Source organism: Syzygium oleosum, unplaced genomic scaffold, assembly GCF_021117445.2.
Source record: "Syzygium oleosum isolate NSW1041296 unplaced genomic scaffold, Sole_v2.1 Sole_v2.02, whole genome shotgun sequence".
NCBI lineage: Eukaryota > Viridiplantae > Streptophyta > Magnoliopsida > Myrtales > Myrtaceae > Syzygium > Syzygium oleosum.
This window is the reverse complement of record NW_026607486.1, coordinates 274,135-293,019: the sequence shown is the minus strand read 5'-3', so window position 1 is coordinate 293,019 and position 18,885 is coordinate 274,135. Positions and strand designations below refer to the sequence as shown.

The window sequence follows — 18,885 nt, the reverse complement described above, 5'->3', positions numbered from 1 at the left end:
ATTTTATTAAAAAATTAAATTTTGATCAAAATGACGTCATTTTGGCCGTGCCATCGCCAGGTAGGATAGAGAATAATTAAAAAATCACATTAGTATTTTTCGTTATCCAAGTTGGACGGAGTTAACGAAAGGACTTTGATTGTATTAATTTGACGAGTTTTAAAACTTGACTGCACTTTTTGTAAGTTTTAAAACTCAATTACACTTTCGTGATAAATCTTAAGACCTTTAGTGCACTTATCCCCTTTATACAATAATATAAACGAAAGGATAATATATGTCGTTCCAATATGATTGTATTAGTTTCCCCGTTCATGAGATAACATAATGAGCAGCCTAGTTTTCTTATTTGTAAGAGATAGGACATTAAAGAACATCGTAAACTTTGGCTTCCATTTGTTTCGCAAAAAATGAAGATAATTTTCATTGATTAATTATTTTAAACGATACAAGGGATTTTTTTTTTAGGAAAATACATTTCAAATCAATTATTTTTCACGAAATAAACGGAGCTTTCGTTTTGTGAATTTTATCTTCAACCTATGGAAGTACTTGTAACTTTCATTTTTCCTTTTTAAAAATTACCATTTACATGGATGATTCCTGTTTAACACGAAATACCTGGCATCACTGAAAACATACAGATATCAACATGCACAATTATGTGTTCCTTTCAAAGAGTCTGTGAAATAAATCCTTTTATTTTTCATTTTCAAATATACCCGGCATATGTATACACACACGTCAAACAGGTGTAGCAATGTCAAAGCAGACCAATCTGACCACGCATACATAAAGAAAACACCTTAAACAGACCAACCATCCCTTATTTTTACCCTCGAAAATGGTTTAAAAGCGTGTGCTGACTAAGACTCCGAGAGGGACTTTATATCAAGATATCAACTTGATATCGTCTTGAAGATTGCAATTTCGGCACGACCAAGTCAAGACTGCAACCCGCGTCAACGTTTTTCGTATGAAACTTGCGTGTGTACTGTGCATAATCCTATTTTAATCCTATCAGTATAAGCAATCTTAGCGCGTGTAAGATCAGCGAACCCGTTGACATTACGTCTTCTATGGCCACCACCATAGTTTCTTGACCTATATTTCTTGACCTCATGCCTGTCGTCACGCTTTCCGTCTCTCTCTCTCTCTGTGATTTCTAGTTCACACTCTGCATTCTATGCATCCAACAAACACGTCGATGACGGACCTAATCCTCCTTAATTTCACCCCTTACGATTAGGGCGGCGATTACTTTTCCAGCAGTCGACGTTTTTGATATTTAAGGCCGGCGAGGCTTGACCCTACCCGAGGCTGGCCAGGTCGGCCCTCACTAGTGGTCTGTCGCGGCTGTCGCCAAGGCCCGGCAACTGGAGGAAGAGGAAGAAGGAAAAGACAAAAAGAAAAACAAAGAAAAGAAACAATAAAAATAAAAATAAAAAAAGAAAAGAAAAGAAAAAATACAAAAATTACTAAAAACTCAATTTTTTTTTTCTTGAGATAAAGTCATGAGATTGAAATTATTTTTCAAATGAGATCCAAACACTAGAAAATGTTTTCGATCACATATGACCAAACATATGAAAAGTAACCATTTTCCTGAAATATAATTTCCTGGAAAGATTTTTTTTTATTATCATGAAGTTTTCCCCTAAACAAACGCACCCAGCTCCGTTTGTTTTGCATAAAATATTTCCTCATTTTTCCGCGTTTGGTTTACTTAGGAAAATGGTCAATGGAAAATGTTTTCTAAGTCAACAGAAAACCTATACTTAAATTCAAGAAAATGATTTCCTTTTCGAAAAATCAAAAAATATTTTCCAAAGCATGACTAGTTATCGGCGCTTGGACCCGAAACTCTGTGCTTGGGCATGAAAATCCCAACAATGGTTCCCAAGTTCCCGTCATTTAGGACCAAGTCTCTGACGCCTAGGCCCAGATCTATTGAGGTTGTACCCAAAGCCCTCGTGCTCGTGCTCGAGTCCCTGATACTCGACTCTACTCCCCGGCACTCAGGCTTAGGTACACGAAGGTCGTGCTCAGATTCTTGATGGTCGGACTCGGGTTCTTAGTTAATGAAATGTTCGTTTTAATAAAAATGTTTTTTAAAAAAAAATTAATTTAATTTTTTTTCTTTCATTTCCTTTTCTTTCTTTTGTTTTTGCTTCTTTTTCGGCCAATCGCCAGCCATGGCAATAGCTGGCGATACTTGAGCTTGCCCTAGGCTAGTGAGACACCTTGTCTTAGGCGATGCGTTCGGGGAAGAGGTTCATTGATCGGAAAGCGATGGAGAGGCATTTCTCCATGAGTGTTTGTTGAAGTTGGAAATGAGGCAAAGATGAGATGGAGACGAAGAAGAAGAGCAACGCGTCCACTTTAGATTAAGGCGGCCTCTTCCCCGAAGGCATCTCGGGCGATCTCGAGCCTCAACTAGCTCACCGGCCTTGGGCGAGCTCGTCCTCGCCTGTGGCTGATCGCCGATTGTCGCCGTGGTCGGGCGATTGGATAAGGAAAAAGGAAAAAGAATAAGAATAAGAAAGAAAATAAAAACTATAAAAATAAAATAATGAAAATTTTGAATTTTTTTTTTGTAATTTTCCCTAGGAAAATTAAATCGGATTTTCCATACCAAACGGCGGAAAATATTTTCTAGTTCATTCTCTGATTTCATACACCGGAAAATATTATTATGTTTTTGAAAACTGACTTCCTGAAAAATATTTTCTAGAATATCATATTTTTTGCGAAACAAACGGAGTTTTATTGTTCTTTAGATATTCATGTGCAATAGAAGTTAACTATAGTAATAATTGTGCAGCTTATATAACGAAAGAAGCTTTAGTAATATTAGGGATAATGACACAAATGGAGAATAATGATGATGAGAATGTAAATGAGCTCGTAGCATGAAGCAGCAACCCTGCTTGCACATAATTTGAAGTTAATGTAGCCGAGTTCGATGATTGACCGCCAATTTGCACCGAGCCTTGCAGGTTTGGCTCTTCAATTCCGTGAACACCCCTTCGCAAAAACATCCAACCTTCTCTCCATCTCATGTTTTCATGAGGATTACGACGTAACCAATGGTTCAATAGCCTATGGATGAGTTCGTACACCGTCAATGTATATGAAAGATTTTCGCAAGGTGACTTGGCCTGCATATCTATAGTGATTTTGTCCTCTTATGAATACAACTTTATGTGCTGATGAAAGAGAAGACCTACTCCCACTCGGCCTCGGTGTTGACAGACCTACCTTCTGATCTTGAACGAGTATTCCCTTTGTTTACAAACCACAATTGGGCCCATTTCATCTCATATTTGCAGACCTGTCTTCTTCTGTCCTTTTTATGCTTCTTCTTCCTTTCATAAATACATCGTTCCCTTTGTTTCAATTTGTATTGATTACACTGGTCCCAGAAGTGTGCTGTTACCATGATGGATCTGCTAGAGACTTTTCTGTAACAAGATGATAGCTATTTGAGTTTCGAGCATCATATTCCCCAAACACTTTCATGTATAACAGCAGTGCCTACTCGCTGGTCACAACATCCACTGGTTTTAAATACCACTATGCTTTGCACCAACCGGCATGCTAGACTCGGAACTCAATTCATCTTCGAGAAAGTACTTGTGAACCGATTAGCACTTCTTCATCATTCATCAAATGTGTGATGTTTGGTTTTATTTGGACTGTTTGCACTGGTCAACCAAAACGATGCCCCTCCGGACTAAGAATCTGGGTTTCTCCCTCCCAACCAAGAGCTTCGACCAAATGCCTCCAACAAGGGAAAAGCCAAACTCGTCTCATTGGTTTAATCTTCAAAAAGCTACATGACGACCGGTTCAAACTGAAGTCAAACTGTGCTAGCACTCTAGCTAACAAACTGTTATTATTGTTCCATTCCATCCTCTCTTAACATGCCAAAAAAGCAAAACCAAATGAAACATCTTCTGTCGACAAGCAGTACAAGACAACAACAGAGCGGAGACAGAGTCTAAAACATGGTGCGAGGTTCGCCTCCACGAAGAAGGCCGACTCCAAAGGAAATGGTGCAGACCATCAGCCCCAGAATCGCCAAGAACCCGTACTTCCTGCAAATATGAATGAAACCAACAAATCACCCAATTTCTCATTAGCAAGAATCAAATCTTTTCGAAACCCATGAGGAAAGATCCCCATTGAATTAACCATAAACTTTTAGGTGCTCTTATACCGCTTCACCGCATAACCAAATGTTATCGAGTATACGTGGTTATTCTTTCAACAAGGTAATCTGAGAACACCTAAAAATCTCTCTCGAGATGGCAGGATGCCAAAAAACCACGAACCCGATCTTGAGGCGCTTCTTGGGATCGCCAGTGGCGTAGCCTGTGAAGTAGAAGAAGCGAGAGACGATGTAAAGGACTCCGAGAGCAGCGCAAGCGCACGGGTGTCTCAGCCCCCCAACCATTATCAGCATGAAGAACATGGGCATCAGCTCCAGCGAGTTCTGGTGCCCTCTCTGTCCACCATCCAACCATTTCCACCACAATTATCATCACTTCTTAAAACCGAGAAAGAATACCGACAAATTACATATCATCTGCCCATACAAAAGGAATGTTTCCAAGAAACCCACCTCAAAAACAAGAAAAAGCTCGGATTTTCAGTACAAATTCGACAAAAAAGAATCACATGTTTACTTGATGGGGACGGACGCCATCTCAGTTAAGAGTAATAAATAAACGGGAGGTAAGTACAGAAGCGAAATTTCAGAGAGGAACTGTGCACTACCTGGACACAGTTGAAGAGGTTGGCGTTCTTGTTCTCGGATTCGGAGGCATAGAGAGTCGGGTAAAACACCTGGTACCTGATCGAATGGAACCACCCAAGAACATCATCATACCGGTCATTATCGAGTCCGGAGGAACCAACGAGAATGATTAGAATCGGAAAAGGAAGAGAACGATCTCGGAATGATTACTTCTTGCGAGCCATGCCAACTTGGGCAGCCATCCAGAAGTTGAGTAAGCAGTAGAGGACGAGCACCAGAGCCACGTATCCGTACTCCTTCGGTAGCACCATCCCCTCCATCTTCCGCTTTCGCTCTCTACTCTCTCTATCTCTCTCCCGTACTGTTCTGATACTGATCTAAACCTGATGTCCGGATTCGAATGTTGTCGGATAACGTGTACAGAGTATGGAGTTGACTTTTTTTGGAGATTCTGGGGGTTGCGGTTGGGTTTTTCCCGTTAATCTATGGGCCCTTCATATCAACTTGTGCTTTTCTTTTTTTCCGGCTTCCTCTCCAAGACAAGCATTGGACTTAACGTGCTTCTAGGATTGAAATTCCCTTCTTCATTTATGTGGGAGTACCAACGAGAAATGTTTACCAGCATCGATGGGAAAAAGGACAGAGGAATCAGACTTCGTCCTTTGATCGAGCAAAGGTTGTCGAGAATGGGTGTATATGCCAAAGGAAAGGAGTTCGCTACTTGAGCTGTGATGACATTTATTGATAAAATCTATATTTGGAAGTTGCGACTTCAAAAGCAGCGATTCTGGAAATCTCAGTCGAAATCTGTCTTCATCTTCACAAAGTGACAAACGAGCGGCAGAGGAAGGAGAGAGCTGGACATCCATCAATATGTGTCCATGAAGAAACGAAAGGTTCTGATAAACACACCCCAGAGAGAGAGAGAGAGACGGAGAGATTTTTACAGTACATACAAAGATGGTTATGGTATTAAAAAATTCAGAATCATTTGATGCAAGCAAAAGAATGGCTATTCCAGGGTATACAAGAACTCGTCGCTCCAGTGTAAAATCGCCCTCTCCTAAAGAGAATTTTTATATACTGTAGGAAGATTGTGGTAAAGGCCAAAAAAATGTGTAATGTTACCGATGTTAAGAAGCAAAAAATGAACCGTAACCTGTACATGTATCCTAATCGTTGGGATCCATTTCCTCATCTTGCTCTAGGGTCAGAGACGACTTGGTCACACCACCGTCTTCATCATAATCTAACCGACCTTCCGTATTCACTTCTTCCTCTTGAGATTCGTTCTTATTGCCACCGTTTTCCGGTCTATTAGCCACGGCACTGTGCGGCATCCACTTGGGGCATTCAACCTCACTGCTGTACGAGAACTGGCTTGTGCTGCTGCCATTTCCCCGCATCCGATGTCTCTGATGATCTGAAATTCCGACATGAGCACTCGGGAATTGGGTGGGAGAGAATTGATGTTGTCCAGGACAAGCGGGATTACCTCAGCAGGCCCACCTCCGCGAGGCTTGCGTTGAGATGCTCTATCACTAGGAGCGTCCAGTTACGCTTCGGATGTTAAACATTATCGGTCGCATTGGCAAAGAGTTTGACCAGATATATTCTGCTTCAAAAACAATAAGTCAGTAACACTGATAAGAAAGTATAGGAATCAAAACCCTTCGTCCACCAAATGTCTCCAAACCAGCCAAATATATTCTCGTTTTTGGAGGATAGCCCATTGCCCGAAGGAGCGGTCCTACCTGCATTAGAAGTAGTTAAGCATTATGACCTTAGAACACTGGTTATAAAATGCAATGGTGTCCTTGAGTATGTCCTATTCCAAAAAAATTGGTGGTAAAGATAAAACTAGAGGCAACTCAAGCCATTCATTACGTGAGGAATGGATGCTGAGAGGCATCCATCATAAACCATGTTCAGAAGAGAGAGCAACTAGCTGAAAAGCAAACCAAAAGCATTGTGAGCACCCAAGTGATGAAGGTTGTGACGGAAAGAATGCTTTACAAAGGACAAAAATCTGAGTTTCCGGAGCTCGCTAAGACAGTCAAAAAGTACAATAGATAGATGCAACTCCTACAGAAATCAAACAGTGCAAAAGCATATCTACGAAGGAAAACCACACTGATACTGAAAGGCAGAAAAGAAAATGAGACGCACACAACTGGTAGTTTTTGTCCACTCCTCTGTCATCACATGAACGAAAAATTTGATGGATTATTTCATGACTGATAGAATAGAACACACTAAAGGCATATGAATGGGCACCACCAGGGTCCACCCTTCTCCAAACGAAATCCAAAGGGGTTTTCTACCTTTGCACATAATTTGTAGTCGGTGATCGACCAGCAGTTTGCTCTAACTCTTGAAGGTTTGGCTCTTCAAATTCCATGAACACTCTTTTGCAGAAACATCTAATCTTCTCTCCAACTTATGTCTTCGTGAGGATTACGAAGTAACCATGGCTCGATAGCCAATGGATGAGTTTGTACACCCGATGTATGAACGATTTTCGCAAGGTGATTGGGCCTACGTGTCTGTAGCGATTATGTCCTCTTAGGAGGACAAGTTTGCGTGCTGATGAAAGAGAAGACTTTCTTCTCTCGGCCCCAATATTGACAGACCTACCTACTGATCTTGAATGAGTATTTCCATTGTTTACAAACCACAATTTTGGGCCCATTTCATCTCATGTCTGCAGACCTGTCTCCTCCTGTCCTTTTCATGCTTCGTTTTTTTGTAAATACATCGTTCCCTTTGTTTTAATTTGTATTGATTACCACTGTTCCCAAAAGTCTGCTATTTCCCAGATGAATATGATAATTCTGCTAAAGACTTTTCTGTAACAAGGTGATAGCTATTTGAGTTTCAAGTTTCATTTTCCCCAAACACTTTCATATATAACAGCAGTGCCTACTTGCTGGTCACACCATCCACTAGTTCTAAATACCACTGTGCTTTGCACCAACCGGCATGCTAGACTTCAGAACTCAATTCATCTTTGAGAAGGTACTAGTGAACCAATTAACACTTCTTCATCATTCATCAAATGTGTGATGTTTGGTTTGGACTATTTGCACTGGATAGAGTACACAGCACAACTTCAATGGTCAACCAAAACGATGGCCCTCTGGACTAAGAACCTGGATTTCTCCCTACGAACCAAGAGCTTCGATCAAATGCCTCCAAAAAGAGAAAAGCCAAACTCATCTCATTGATTTAACTTTCAAAAAGCTACATGAAGACAGGTTCAAACTGAACTTGTGCTAGCACTCTTAACTAACAAACTGTTATTATCGTTCCATCCTCTCGTTAACATGCTAAAGAAGCAAAACCAAATGAAACATCATCTGTCGACAACGAGTACAAGACAACAACAGAGAGGAGACGCAGTCTAAAACATGGTGCGAGGTTCGCCTCCACGAAGAAGGCCGACTCCGAAGGAAATGGTGCAGACCATCAGCCCCATGATCGCCAAGAACCCGTACTTCCTGCAAGAATGAAGGAAACCAACAAATCACCCAATTTCTCATTAGCAAGAATCAAATCTTTTCGAAACCCGTGATGAAAGATCCCAATCGAATTAACCAGAAACTTTTAGGTGCTCTTATACCGCATTACCGCATAACCAAATTTTATCAAGCATATGTGTTTATTCTTTCAACGTGTTAATCTAAGAACACCTAAAAATCTCTCTCGAGATGGCAGGATGCAAAAGAACCACGAACCCGATCTTGAGGCGCATCTGGGGATCGCCAGTGGCGTAGCCTTTGAAGTAGAAGAAGCGGGAGACGATGTAAAGGAGTCCGAGACAAGCGCAAGCGCAAGGGTGTCTCAACCCCCCAACTATCATCAGCATGAAGAACATGGGCATCATCTCCAGCGAGTTCTGGTGTCCCCTCTGTCCCACCAACAAACCATTTCCACCACAATCTCATCATTACTTTTCAAAACCGAGAACGATTACCGACACAAAAGAAATCATTCAAAGAAAACCCACCTCAAGAACAAGAAAAAGCTCGGATTTTCAGCACACAAATTCGACAAAAGAGACTCACATGTTCACTTGATGGGAGGAGCAGTTCATTACCTGGACACAGTTGAAGAGCTTGGCGTTCTTGTTCTCGGACTCGGAGGCATAGAGGGTCGGGTAGAACACCTGGTACCTGATCGAATGGAACCACCCAAGAAAATCATCATCCCGGTCGTTATCGAGTCCGGAGGAACCAACGAGAATGATTAGAATTGGGAAAAGGGAGAGAGCGATCTCGAGATGATTACTTCTTGCGAGCCATGCCAACTTGGGCGGCCATCCAGAAGTTGAGGAAGCAGTAGAGGACGAGCGCCAGGGCCACGTATCCGTACTCCTTCGGTAGCACCATCCCCTCCATCTTTCGCTTTCGCTCTCGCTCTCTACTCTCTCTCGATCGAACTGTTCTGATCCTGATCTGAACCTTATTTTCGGATTCGAATGTCGTCCGATAATTTATAGGAGAATGGTACGGAGTTGACTTTGGCGAAGTTTCTGGGGTTGTGGTTGGGCTTTTTCCTCCATTAATCGCTGGCCCTCCATATTGTAATTTTTTTTTCCTGGCTTCCCCTCCAAGACAGACATTGGACTTAACGTGCATCTAGAATTGAAGTTCTTTATTTCATTTGTGTGACGTAATTAGATACGTCTTACGGGCGAGTCAAATCAGGTAGAAAAAATGATCCGATCAAAATATCCAATACATACCCGACCTAACTTATATTGGATAAAACACTTCTATAAAGCGAACGCAAAATCGAGTCTAAATGAGAAAGAGTTATAGGGTAAAAAATGATCCGGCCTGCAAAACTAATCTAGTGACCCATACATGATACATACCCGACCCAACCTATTTTCCTGAAACACTTCTATATTTAATATTCAAAGTGAGGTGAGAGCATGGAGTAAGTAGGCGGGAGATTAAGTCTAGGCGAGAGAGTCATGGAGGTGAATTGGATCTAAATAAGTTGTGAATTCATTTAACACCCATATTGTTTTGGGTATTACCATTCTAAACTCATTTATAACTCATTTACTAAATATAACTAGCTCTTCTAATAATTCAACCCATCAAATATGGGTTAAGAAATGAATCTATTACCCATTTTGATGGGTTTATCGGTAACAACTAGAAATATTTACCAGCATTGATGGGAAAAGGATAGAATAATCAGACTTCGTCCTTTGATTAACCAAAGGTTGTCGAGAATTGTATGATATATATTCGAGGTCGCTTTTTGAGCCGTGATGACATTTATTGATAAGTCTATATTTGGAAGTTCCGACTTTTCGAGAGTATATATCTATTTTCGACACTTCAATGATGATTAGAAAGCTGAGAGGAATTCCCTTTCAAAGAGTATCAGATTCAGGAAACTTCACATTCAAGATGATCAGACCACGGACCAAGAATAATATGACCTGATCAGGCTTTACCTAATATATCATGCATTGAAGTAGAAAGAGTTCATATGATGTTTCTTCTCGTGAAAAGAGAATTCAAAGGCAAGTGATCCTTGAAATCTCAGTCAAAATCTGTCTTTATCTTGACGAAGTGACAAACGAGCGGCAGAGGAAGGAAGGAGAGAGCTGGACGGCCATCAAATTGTGTCCGTGAAGAAACAAGAGCCTCTGATAAACACGAGGTCTTGTAGAGACTTTATAAGACCGCGACATCTCTGGCGAGAAATGCAGACCACACCCCATCCTTTCTCAAATGTAACCCCAGAGAGAGAGAGAGAGGTTTTTACAGTACATACGAAGATGGTTATGGTATTCAAAAATTCAGAATCATTTGATGTAAGCAAAAGAATGGCTCTTCCAGGGTATACAAAACTCGTCGCTTCCGTAAAATCGCCCTCTCCTAAAAAGAATTTTCTATATTGTGGGAGGATTGTGTTTAAGGCAAAAAAATGGGTAACATAACCGATGTTAAAAAGCAAAAAATGAACCGTAACCTGTACAAGTATCCTAATCGTTGGGATCCATTTCCTCATCTTGCTCTAGGGTCAGAGACGACTCGGTCATACCACTGTCTTCATCAGAATCTAACTGACCTTCCATATCCACTCCGTCCTCTTGAGATTCATTCTCATTGCCGCCATTCTCTGGTCTATTAGCCATGGCACTGTGCTGCATCCACTTGGGGCATTCCACTTCATCACTGTACAAATATTGGCTCGCACCGCTGCCCTTTCCCACATCCGATGTCTCTGATGATCTGAAATTCCGACATGAGCACTCGGGAATTGGGTGCGAGAGAAATGATGTTCTCTTGGACAAGTGGGATTCCCTCAGCAGACCCACCTCCCCGAGGCTTGAATTGAGATGCTCTCTCACTTGGAGCGTCCAGTTACGCTTTGGATGGTAAACATTACCGGACACATTGGCAAAGAGTTTGACAATATATTTTCTGCTTCAAAAACAATCAGTCAGTAACACAGAAAAGAAAGTACTTGACAAGGTCATTAAGCAGCCAAGCTCTCTGCACACAATCTGCTCAAAGGGCACAAGTGCACCCCGAATTGTAACATGCTCCACATAGGTAACTGCAGCTTTATCATACAAAAGGATGCCTTTTTCTTTCGCTAATCATGCCCATTTGTATGATATTAATACAAAATTGAGCACATCCACATATAACAGTGAAAATGAATTGTTTGATGCAAACAGTCATAAATGAATGCCTAAACGACAATCAAATTACCATATTGCTAGCTTGGGTGGAGTGATAGCCCAGGAGGCTAAGCAACTATCAGATTTCGATTTCTCTTAACATCAGGTACGGATATGAGTGGTCAACTTTCAAATTTTTGCATATAAAAAGGTACTACTAGATAAACAGGTGATATAGACCACATAAGTTGAAGATCTCCTTGTGGTAGCAGCAACTTATACTAAAGTTACAAGGCAAGCAGGTCCAGCACCTCAATACTGAGATCAGATCAAATGCTTCCAACAGTCAAGAAAATAGAAAACAGTTTTTATTTTAGACATTCTATAATTAAATTTTTGGCATGTTACTAGAAAATAATCCGTCTCATTTATCCTTGTTCTTGGACATAAGCTGGTACCTGTCAGGTCGATATGTTCTGGCAGAAGCAATTTCATAGAGTCGGTGTCCCATGACCAAGCTCGCAAAATCTGGCCAACCACTTCCGTCATTATTAAAACCTGGAATAAATGCATCCGCCTCAACAGAGACAATATAATCAAGAGCAGCCCACAACAACCTGTGGGCTTGCCTCCTCAAATCAATTGGTGAAGGGTCCGGCTCCGTATCCCTCTCTGTAATCCAACCATACCAGCCTTCCTTTTCATGCCGATAGACAGGCCGATCAGGAGGTGGAGGAAGAGGCCGGGGACGAGGACCTGCCTTATCCCATTCTTCCTCCAGTTCGTCAACACTCTTAACAGGAGGTGTCTGGAACACATCCAGAGGGAGCTGTGTTTCTGGCCCAACTAGGTCACTTAATTCTTGCTTGCTGCACAAGGACGTTCGATCCGCTAGATTTGCATACATGGCACGTAGAGGAATCAAAACCCTTTGTCCACCAAATGTCTCCGAACCAGCCAAATATATTCTTGTTTTTGGAGGATAGCCCATTGCCCGAAGGAGCAGTCCTACCTGCATTAGAAGTATTGAAGCATCATCACCTTAGAACACAGGTTATAAAATGTAATGGTATCCTTGAGTATGTCCTATTCCAAAAAAAATTGGTGGTAAAGATAAAACTAAAGGCAACTCAAGCCATTTATTAAGTGAGGAACGGGTGCTGAGAGGCATTCATCATAAACCATGTTCAGAAGAGAGAGCGACTAGCTGAAAGGCAAACCAAAAGCATTATGAGCACCCAAGTGATGAAGGTTGTGAGAGAAAGAATGCTTTAGAAAGGACAAAAATCTGAGTTTCTGGAACTCGCTATGATGGTAAAAAAGTACAATAAATAGATGCAACTCCCATAGAAATCAAACAGCGCGAAAGCAAATCTACAGAGGAAAACCACACTGATACTGAAGACCAGAAAAGAAATGAGACACATAACTGCTGCTTTTTGTCCACTCCTCTGCCATCACAAGAATTAAACATGCGACGGATTCTTTCATGACCAAGAGAATAGAACACCCTAAAGGCATCTGAATAGGCACCACCCGGATCCACCCTTCTCCAAATGAAAATCAAAGGTGTTTTCTACCTTTGATACTATTCAAAAGTAGGAAATCAAGAAATCCTTCTTTTCTTGTGGCACAACGCAAAACCAACTCTGTTAAATAAGATTATAGTTTCGCGTATTTTATTGAACCAATTAGCATTACTGCATTAGGCCATGCAAAATTGACTAAGAAGACTCTGACATAATTTTCAAAACTTTTCTCCTTTGAGAGATTATTAGCGTAACTACCCACAAGTGTGTTTGTGAGTGTGTGTCACAGATATTTGCATAAATTATAGGATCTCTGAAATTTTGCCAAGTTACCTGATAAAACAACTAGTCTTTAAGGTAAAAATGGACAAATTTTCACATTAAGATAAGTTATCTTCTTTAAGAAAATCAATGTGGGTGCCTGATGCTCTTACCACATCCATCCCCTAACAGGAGACCACAAGACAAAAATAAAATAAATAAATAAAATGAAAATGATAAAGAAAGTAACAAATGCAGTAACAGGTAAGGAAGTTGGGTCTATTTATGGAAACACCGCTACATTGATCGTACTTAATATAAATTAAAGGGCAAGATCTACCTCCTCAGGCATCAACGGACATGAACCATTTGCTTTGCGAGCATGTGAATCAACATTTAATTGGTCAGTGATTATCCCCTGTTTAATCATTTGAGCCCTTTGATACTGTATAAGCTCTGTGTGAACGTCCTGCAGACAAAGCAAAGTGAACTCCTGTCAAACCAGTGGACAGAAACAGAGAACATCAATCAAGAAGCCCTAAGTGCCTCAAGGCCGCAGGTTGGTTCTTCCCGGCAACATTCAACCAACCTCAGCCACAGTATATACAGAGAATAAAGAAAGAAAAGCAAACCTACACATCGAGACAATTTAAAATAGAGAATAAGAATATTTTGATTCCAACAACAATCATGTTTAAGTGTCCTTTATATCCTAGAGCCACAAGTCACCCAAAAAATCTCATCAAACCAACCACTGTGTGGACTCACATGCCACACGAGTAATCCTTTTTTTTCCCGGACCAAATATAGGTATCTATGAAATCCAGTACAGGATGAATATAGACCTGGGAGCTTTCCTTCATTAATTTTGGAAAGTGAACAATCACAAAAGTAACTACTCCAAGCTACAGACAGCAATCAAAACTCTAACAAAGTTGCCAAGCATGAAGTAACTGAGAAGTGTAGCTCTGCTATGTATTCAATGAAATCAACAATTGACACAAATGAAAGATTCTACGCCAAGTCATAAATTTAACTGAATGCCTCTCTGCTTTAATTAATTCACATCCTTGAACAGCATGTCTAAAATCTAAGAAAGGAACTTAAATTTAGTAGGAATGCACTAAAATATGGAATTTCCTTCGCTACAAACAAGAAAATGCAAAACATGTGGTAAGACTGCCAGAAGAACCTTAAAAGAATTAACGCTCTTTACTAAAGAATGAAACTACGCTACTCTCAGCTTATAGGCTATTTGATGTATGCATGATTAAAAGATTCTCTTATTAATTTCCTTCAAAACTCGTGGCCCACAATATTCATGGGAATAGGCTGCTGAACCTGTTCTGCATTCGATTAGCAATATATGGTTCGAATTTTACAATCAGCATCTCCAAGCAAATCCCAATACATCCACATATAGTATGTAAATCGAACAATAACCAACTTTCATATATCGAAGTCCCTCACTTCTACATATAGCAAAAAAGATCAGTGCGTAAGACAACCATGATTCAGATGCACATAAATCAGCTATCAGACTTTAGATGGATAACATTGCTTAACAAGGGCGCACTTATATTAACTACAGACAAAGTCCTGAAGAAGCATTATATGACGGTTCACCTCTTTCAATGTCATTCACCAAGCAAAAACCAAGGAAGAAAATGAGTGATACAATAGTAAGATCACTTCAAGAAGATATCTATACAAACCTGAAATAGCTCAGCGCATCCATGATATGCTAAAGTATCTCTGACAAGGCCAGAATGATATGCGAGGTAAGGCTGGCCTGCAGCTCGTAACCTGTATAGATAAGAGATGGTAAGAAATCTTACAAAGGGCAGGCCCCATGGAAAAAACTGCCTATATTATGGAAAACATCACATGCAAAGGCAACTCCATATAGTATCAAAATCAAAGGGAGAGGAACGGAAGAGTGAAGCAAAAAATTTTGGCACAGTGAGGATCAACATTGCAGAAATGTTGAGCTAAAGTTGTGAAGCATTTTTTTTTTTTTTTGCCACATTCGACAGTTACTTGTGTTTGTGATAAACAAAGGAGGCAAAACACCCTTACCTTTCCACCATGCGGCGCCCAAGTGCCAGAACTTCTGGACGAAACTGAAGTGCATGAAAGGAAACTCTACACCTCAGTCTCTGATACTCTTCCAGATCAAGAGGGAGGACAGGCTATAAAGAAATAAAAGGAGCTATCAGAGAGGTATATCTTGGTTTAATTATCCAATTTCCAAAGCACGAGAGTTCGCCAATAGCATATGGCAACACTTTTAACACACATCTTAGTAGACAATAATCAATGAAGAGACTAACTTTCATTAGTAGCAACAAGGTCTCATTGCTTCTGTGAAAAAAACAAAAAAAACACAATACATAGCGCACATGCAAAAGAAAAGTATTCAGCGTATGCCCTGTCTGCAAAAGTTAGTCTATCAGCAAAAGGCAAAAATGCCTACTCAAAAGAGTAGCAACGGTAAGTCTTCATTCCAGGACAAACAAATATGACAAAATTAAGTACCTGTAGGCAGCCTCCCCCAGTAAGCACAAACACAATGACCTTAGCTTTCTTTAACTTCGGCAAGACTTCATTAGCATAGAATCTTGGAGAAGATGTAGCTTTGGGCTTAAAGACAGGGTACTGTTTCTTTTTCATAGCCCCCTTCATGTGTGGAGGAAGGCTCTTCACAATCACTATGTCATTACTAAGAGCTGTTATGAACTGATCTTCATTGTATATGTAGGAAAAGCTCCGAAACTTGAAGCTGCAAAGTTTTGAATCTCATGATCCATATCCTTTATATGGGGAACACTTGTAACAATAAATTTTAGAATATAGAGGGAAGAAAGAAAACCTGATGCCTTTTGCACGAGTACTTTCTTGGATCTCTGGAATTACAAGGGTAGCATTTAACAGCCTGGATACTGCGACCAAATCACAAATCTAGAATGCAGGAAACCAGTCATAAACACAGATTTTGCTCACTTATTCTTAGAATTCTACTTAAAGATAAAAGCCTACCGAAGTTCTTATCTTCTCAAATCCACCGTAAACTTTGGCATAGATGAAACCATTATTCTTCTCAGCAGGAGCTGCTGCACAAAAGGTTTGAAATATCATTCTTATAGGTATTACTCCTTCCTTCACCAGCAAGTCCATAAATGCTTACATTCAAACTAAACCTTATCCAGGAGCAATACTTCCATACCAGAGGAAATTATTTAAAATGTAGATTCGACAAAAGCAAACAAGAATTCATCTCACAGCAATAAAGATCAGAACTTGTATTGGAACCACAATGAATGTTGAACATCATGGCCCCAACAAAAAGTCGAGAATATGAGTAAACTTACCAGGATGTCTACTTCTAGGATTGGCATAAGGATAGAGAGACTCAAGAGACTTCACATTTCCCCATAATCTTCTATGCGCAGCTCCCTGAACCATGAAAAAAAGAGAGAATAACATCATCGATGTGAAGAAAATATGTCGAATAAAAGTGTGATAAAAATCTATAAAGCACTCATCCGTGATTCTCTCAGGCACACCTGCCATCCAGCATTTATGGTAAGATCATCCACAAAGCCTGTGATTGCACTGTACTGCACTAGATCAGCACTTGAATACTTGGCCAAAAGTAAGTGGACTAGCAATGACACGCAAGATAAGAGAAGTCCTCCAAGTGCAGCCCACTTAATTCTGGTCATATACCTCATCTTGCTGCTAGTTTCGATATTTCAAGAAGACCGCATGCATCCCTACCTTCAAATCAAGAAAAAATTCAGCATGTGGAGATACAGAATACTCGAAGTAACTGAGATGTGAGTTATGTGGTATACTACATTAGTTCAAAATAGTCAACTAAGACTGCAGTGGTCCAAAATGAACACCATCATTCTTTAACCCAACTGTTATCCGAGAGGGAAGATGGGGTAGAAAAAGAAGTGCATGCTCCACAAGTTTCTATAATTATGCATTAGAAGAATAATTCATCTCCGCTTGCTGAAAGGCAAAACACATTTATCGAAGAAAAAACACGCGCCGAGTATAACAACACCGAGATATACTGCTCTAACCGAATAAGCTTCTCTCAGTAATTCCACAAAGAAGCAACAAATGAGACAACTGAACCATGTATAATTAAGCTTCTTCTAAGTACAGAGGTGCAACTAAAAGCCTAGCAGCGACTCCATTACCCCGATTTGGGAGTGTATGGCTCCTGTGAACAGCATCGCAAGAGTTACATAATAAGCCTAGTGATTTGGATAGCAGAAAAAACCTTAATCAGATCAAACGCCCGAAAAATGAAGGAATGTTTCCTTCGATAAGTGCAGCGGTAGGGGCACCAAAAGAAGGCACAGTAAAACATGGGAGACGCAGCAGATGTTGAAGCACAAGGAGCAACAGAAGGAAACGCAGGTTCGTCTCGGTATTGGAGACTTCAAACAACTGAGGCACTACCGGAAACTTCAGCGAAGAACGAACCAAAGCAAGGAGCAAACGGAATCCAAACAAACCACTCGAACAGAGCTCCCTCAAATAGTATCCTCGAGTCCAAAGATCGGAAAGCCACGCTCGAATAAGGGAATCGCTCATCACATCGAAGACGACGGATCAGACTCCAAAACTACCTCTCCCGCAATCAGCGCGCCGGAACGCGAAACTCATCGGTAGTTTCGCGTTCTCTATCAATCCTGGAAACCGATTGTCGCAGAGAGCGAGAGAGAGAGATTGAAACTAAAGAGTACCTGAAATCAGAGCAGCAATCTCAACAGGAGGAGGCTCGTCCCGCTCGCGAATCGGGCGGATGCCTCGCCATTCCGACGGGCGCGCGGGAGCGACAGAGCAGCCGCCGCCGCCGATGCGAGTCGACGAAGGCGAAAGCCGGGAAGAGCGGGGCGCCCTCGGCGACGGCCGCCGCCAATGCAAGGCGGCTCACCGGCGACACGCGTGCTCTCTCTCGCTCTAACGAACTGCGCGCGACGTCTCCCGATCAACAGAAGATTTCCCGATCAGCAGGTGGAGAGGATTCGATGAGCGAGCGAGCGAGCGAGCGAGCGAGCCGGATCAAATCCGAGAGTCGGCGGAGGAAGAACTCGATTCAGCGTGGGGAGATGGAACAGAAGTCGGTCAGGTCGGTCACATTTCACTCGTCACTCGGGTTTTGTCAGATCGAGGAGGAGGAGCAGGATCGGCGATGCTGTTGCGTTCGGGTTCTCGCTCGGCCTCGAGGCTTTTTTGACTTGGGAGGACCGCAAGCCCCACACGGTACGTTACGTTACGTTACGTTCGCCGCTTTTGCCTCGTTTTGGCATTGGGAATGATCCGTGATTCGCTTTCTATCCGGTTTTGGCGATTCCTCCTCTTTTGAATTCGACTTATAAAAAATCCAGAATTCGTACATCCATTCACAACCATATCTGATAAACAACTGAACTACATGGATATCCTTCGGTTGAGCAAACATCCACATTGTGAGATCGTGCACAAGCGAACTGAAAACTTGAATTGAGCAATATCAATTCAGTAATCAATTCGGTTTGGACCGATATAATTATAATTGATTCTGTTTCACGTCTACGACTACATAGCTTGGTTTTCATTTTTCCTAATTTAAAATGACTTGCCTTTAGTGGGGGTGAGACTAGTTTAATTCATGC

At 41.2% G+C, this 18,885-nt stretch overlaps 3 protein-coding genes across 10 annotated transcripts; all 3 read right to left on the bottom strand.

Annotated features, from left to right (window-relative positions):
* Positions 1–3,785: 3,785 nt before the first annotated feature.
* LOC115692062 (uncharacterized) lies at positions 3,786–5,338 on the bottom strand. Its single transcript, XM_030618819.2, has 4 exons — positions 4,973–5,338; positions 4,783–4,858; positions 4,338–4,510; positions 3,786–4,100 (listed from the first exon to the last, which is right to left on the bottom strand). Exons 1-4 carry the CDS (start codon positions 5,080–5,082, stop codon positions 4,004–4,006), a joined length of 456 nt encoding a protein of 151 aa, XP_030474679.2. The 5' UTR covers positions 5,083–5,338; the 3' UTR covers positions 3,786–4,003.
* Positions 5,339–5,710: 372 nt separating this feature from the next.
* Positions 5,711–18,541, bottom strand: LOC115692050 (protein EMBRYO SAC DEVELOPMENT ARREST 30). 8 transcript variants are annotated; one of them, XR_008815802.1, is made up of 12 exons: positions 17,711–18,541; positions 16,774–16,983; positions 16,579–16,663; positions 16,247–16,320; positions 16,080–16,168; positions 15,746–15,989; positions 15,287–15,399; positions 14,923–15,013; positions 13,548–13,676; positions 11,876–12,429; positions 6,258–6,377; positions 5,711–6,185 (listed from the first exon to the last, which is right to left on the bottom strand). XR_008815802.1 is itself a non-coding variant. In XM_056308182.1 (11 exons), exons 2-11 carry the CDS (start codon positions 16,939–16,941, stop codon positions 6,332–6,334), a joined length of 1,593 nt encoding a protein of 530 aa, XP_056164157.1. In that variant the 5' UTR covers positions 16,942–16,983; positions 17,711–18,541; the 3' UTR covers positions 5,711–6,331. The 8 variants fall into 8 exon arrangements, 7 of the variants coding, with proteins under 7 accessions (XP_056164157.1, XP_030474666.2, XP_056164154.1 ...); XM_056308182.1 differs by having other exon boundaries at positions 5,711–6,377; XM_030618806.2 differs by lacking the exons at positions 5,711–6,185; positions 6,258–6,377 and adding an exon at positions 10,546–11,214 and having other exon boundaries at positions 16,774–16,987; positions 17,505–18,529.
* On the bottom strand, positions 7,962–9,247 carry LOC115692061 (uncharacterized). Its single transcript, XM_030618817.2, has 4 exons — positions 9,053–9,247; positions 8,862–8,937; positions 8,500–8,672; positions 7,962–8,262 (listed from the first exon to the last, which is right to left on the bottom strand). Exons 1-4 carry the CDS (start codon positions 9,160–9,162, stop codon positions 8,166–8,168), a joined length of 456 nt encoding a protein of 151 aa, XP_030474677.2. The 5' UTR covers positions 9,163–9,247; the 3' UTR covers positions 7,962–8,165.
* Positions 18,542–18,885: the final 344 nt, after the last annotated feature.

Bases quoted from the DNA above. Each gene is read 5' to 3' on its own strand.
- LOC115692050 (XM_030618806.2), bottom strand. From the start codon at position 16,941: ATGAGGTATATGACCAGAATTAAGTGGGCTGCACTTGGAGGACTTCTC. The intron at 16,664-16,773 runs GTGTGCCTGAGA...TTCATGGTTCAG, and splicing joins CCATAAATGCTGGATGGCAG to GGAGCTGCGCATAGAAGATT. The intron at 11,215-11,875 runs GTACCAGCTTAT...TTTTTGAAGCAG, and splicing joins AGAACATATCGACCTGACAG to AAAATATATTGTCAAACTCT.
- LOC115692062 (XM_030618819.2), bottom strand. From the start codon at position 5,082: ATGGAGGGGATGGTGCTACCGAAGGAGTACGGATACGTGGCTCTGGTG. The intron at 4,511-4,782 runs GTAGTGCACAGT...GATGGTGGACAG, and splicing joins ACCTCTTCAACTGTGTCCAG to AGAGGGCACCAGAACTCGCT. The intron at 4,101-4,337 runs GTTCGTGGTTTT...TCATATTTGCAG, and splicing joins AAGAAGCGCCTCAAGATCGG to GAAGTACGGGTTCTTGGCGA.
- LOC115692061 (XM_030618817.2), bottom strand. From the start codon at position 9,162: ATGGAGGGGATGGTGCTACCGAAGGAGTACGGATACGTGGCCCTGGCG. The intron at 8,938-9,052 runs GTAATCATCTCG...CCATTCGATCAG, and splicing joins GTTGGCATGGCTCGCAAGAA to GTACCAGGTGTTCTACCCGA. The intron at 8,263-8,499 runs GTTCGTGGTTCT...TCATTCTTGCAG, and splicing joins CAGATGCGCCTCAAGATCGG to GAAGTACGGGTTCTTGGCGA.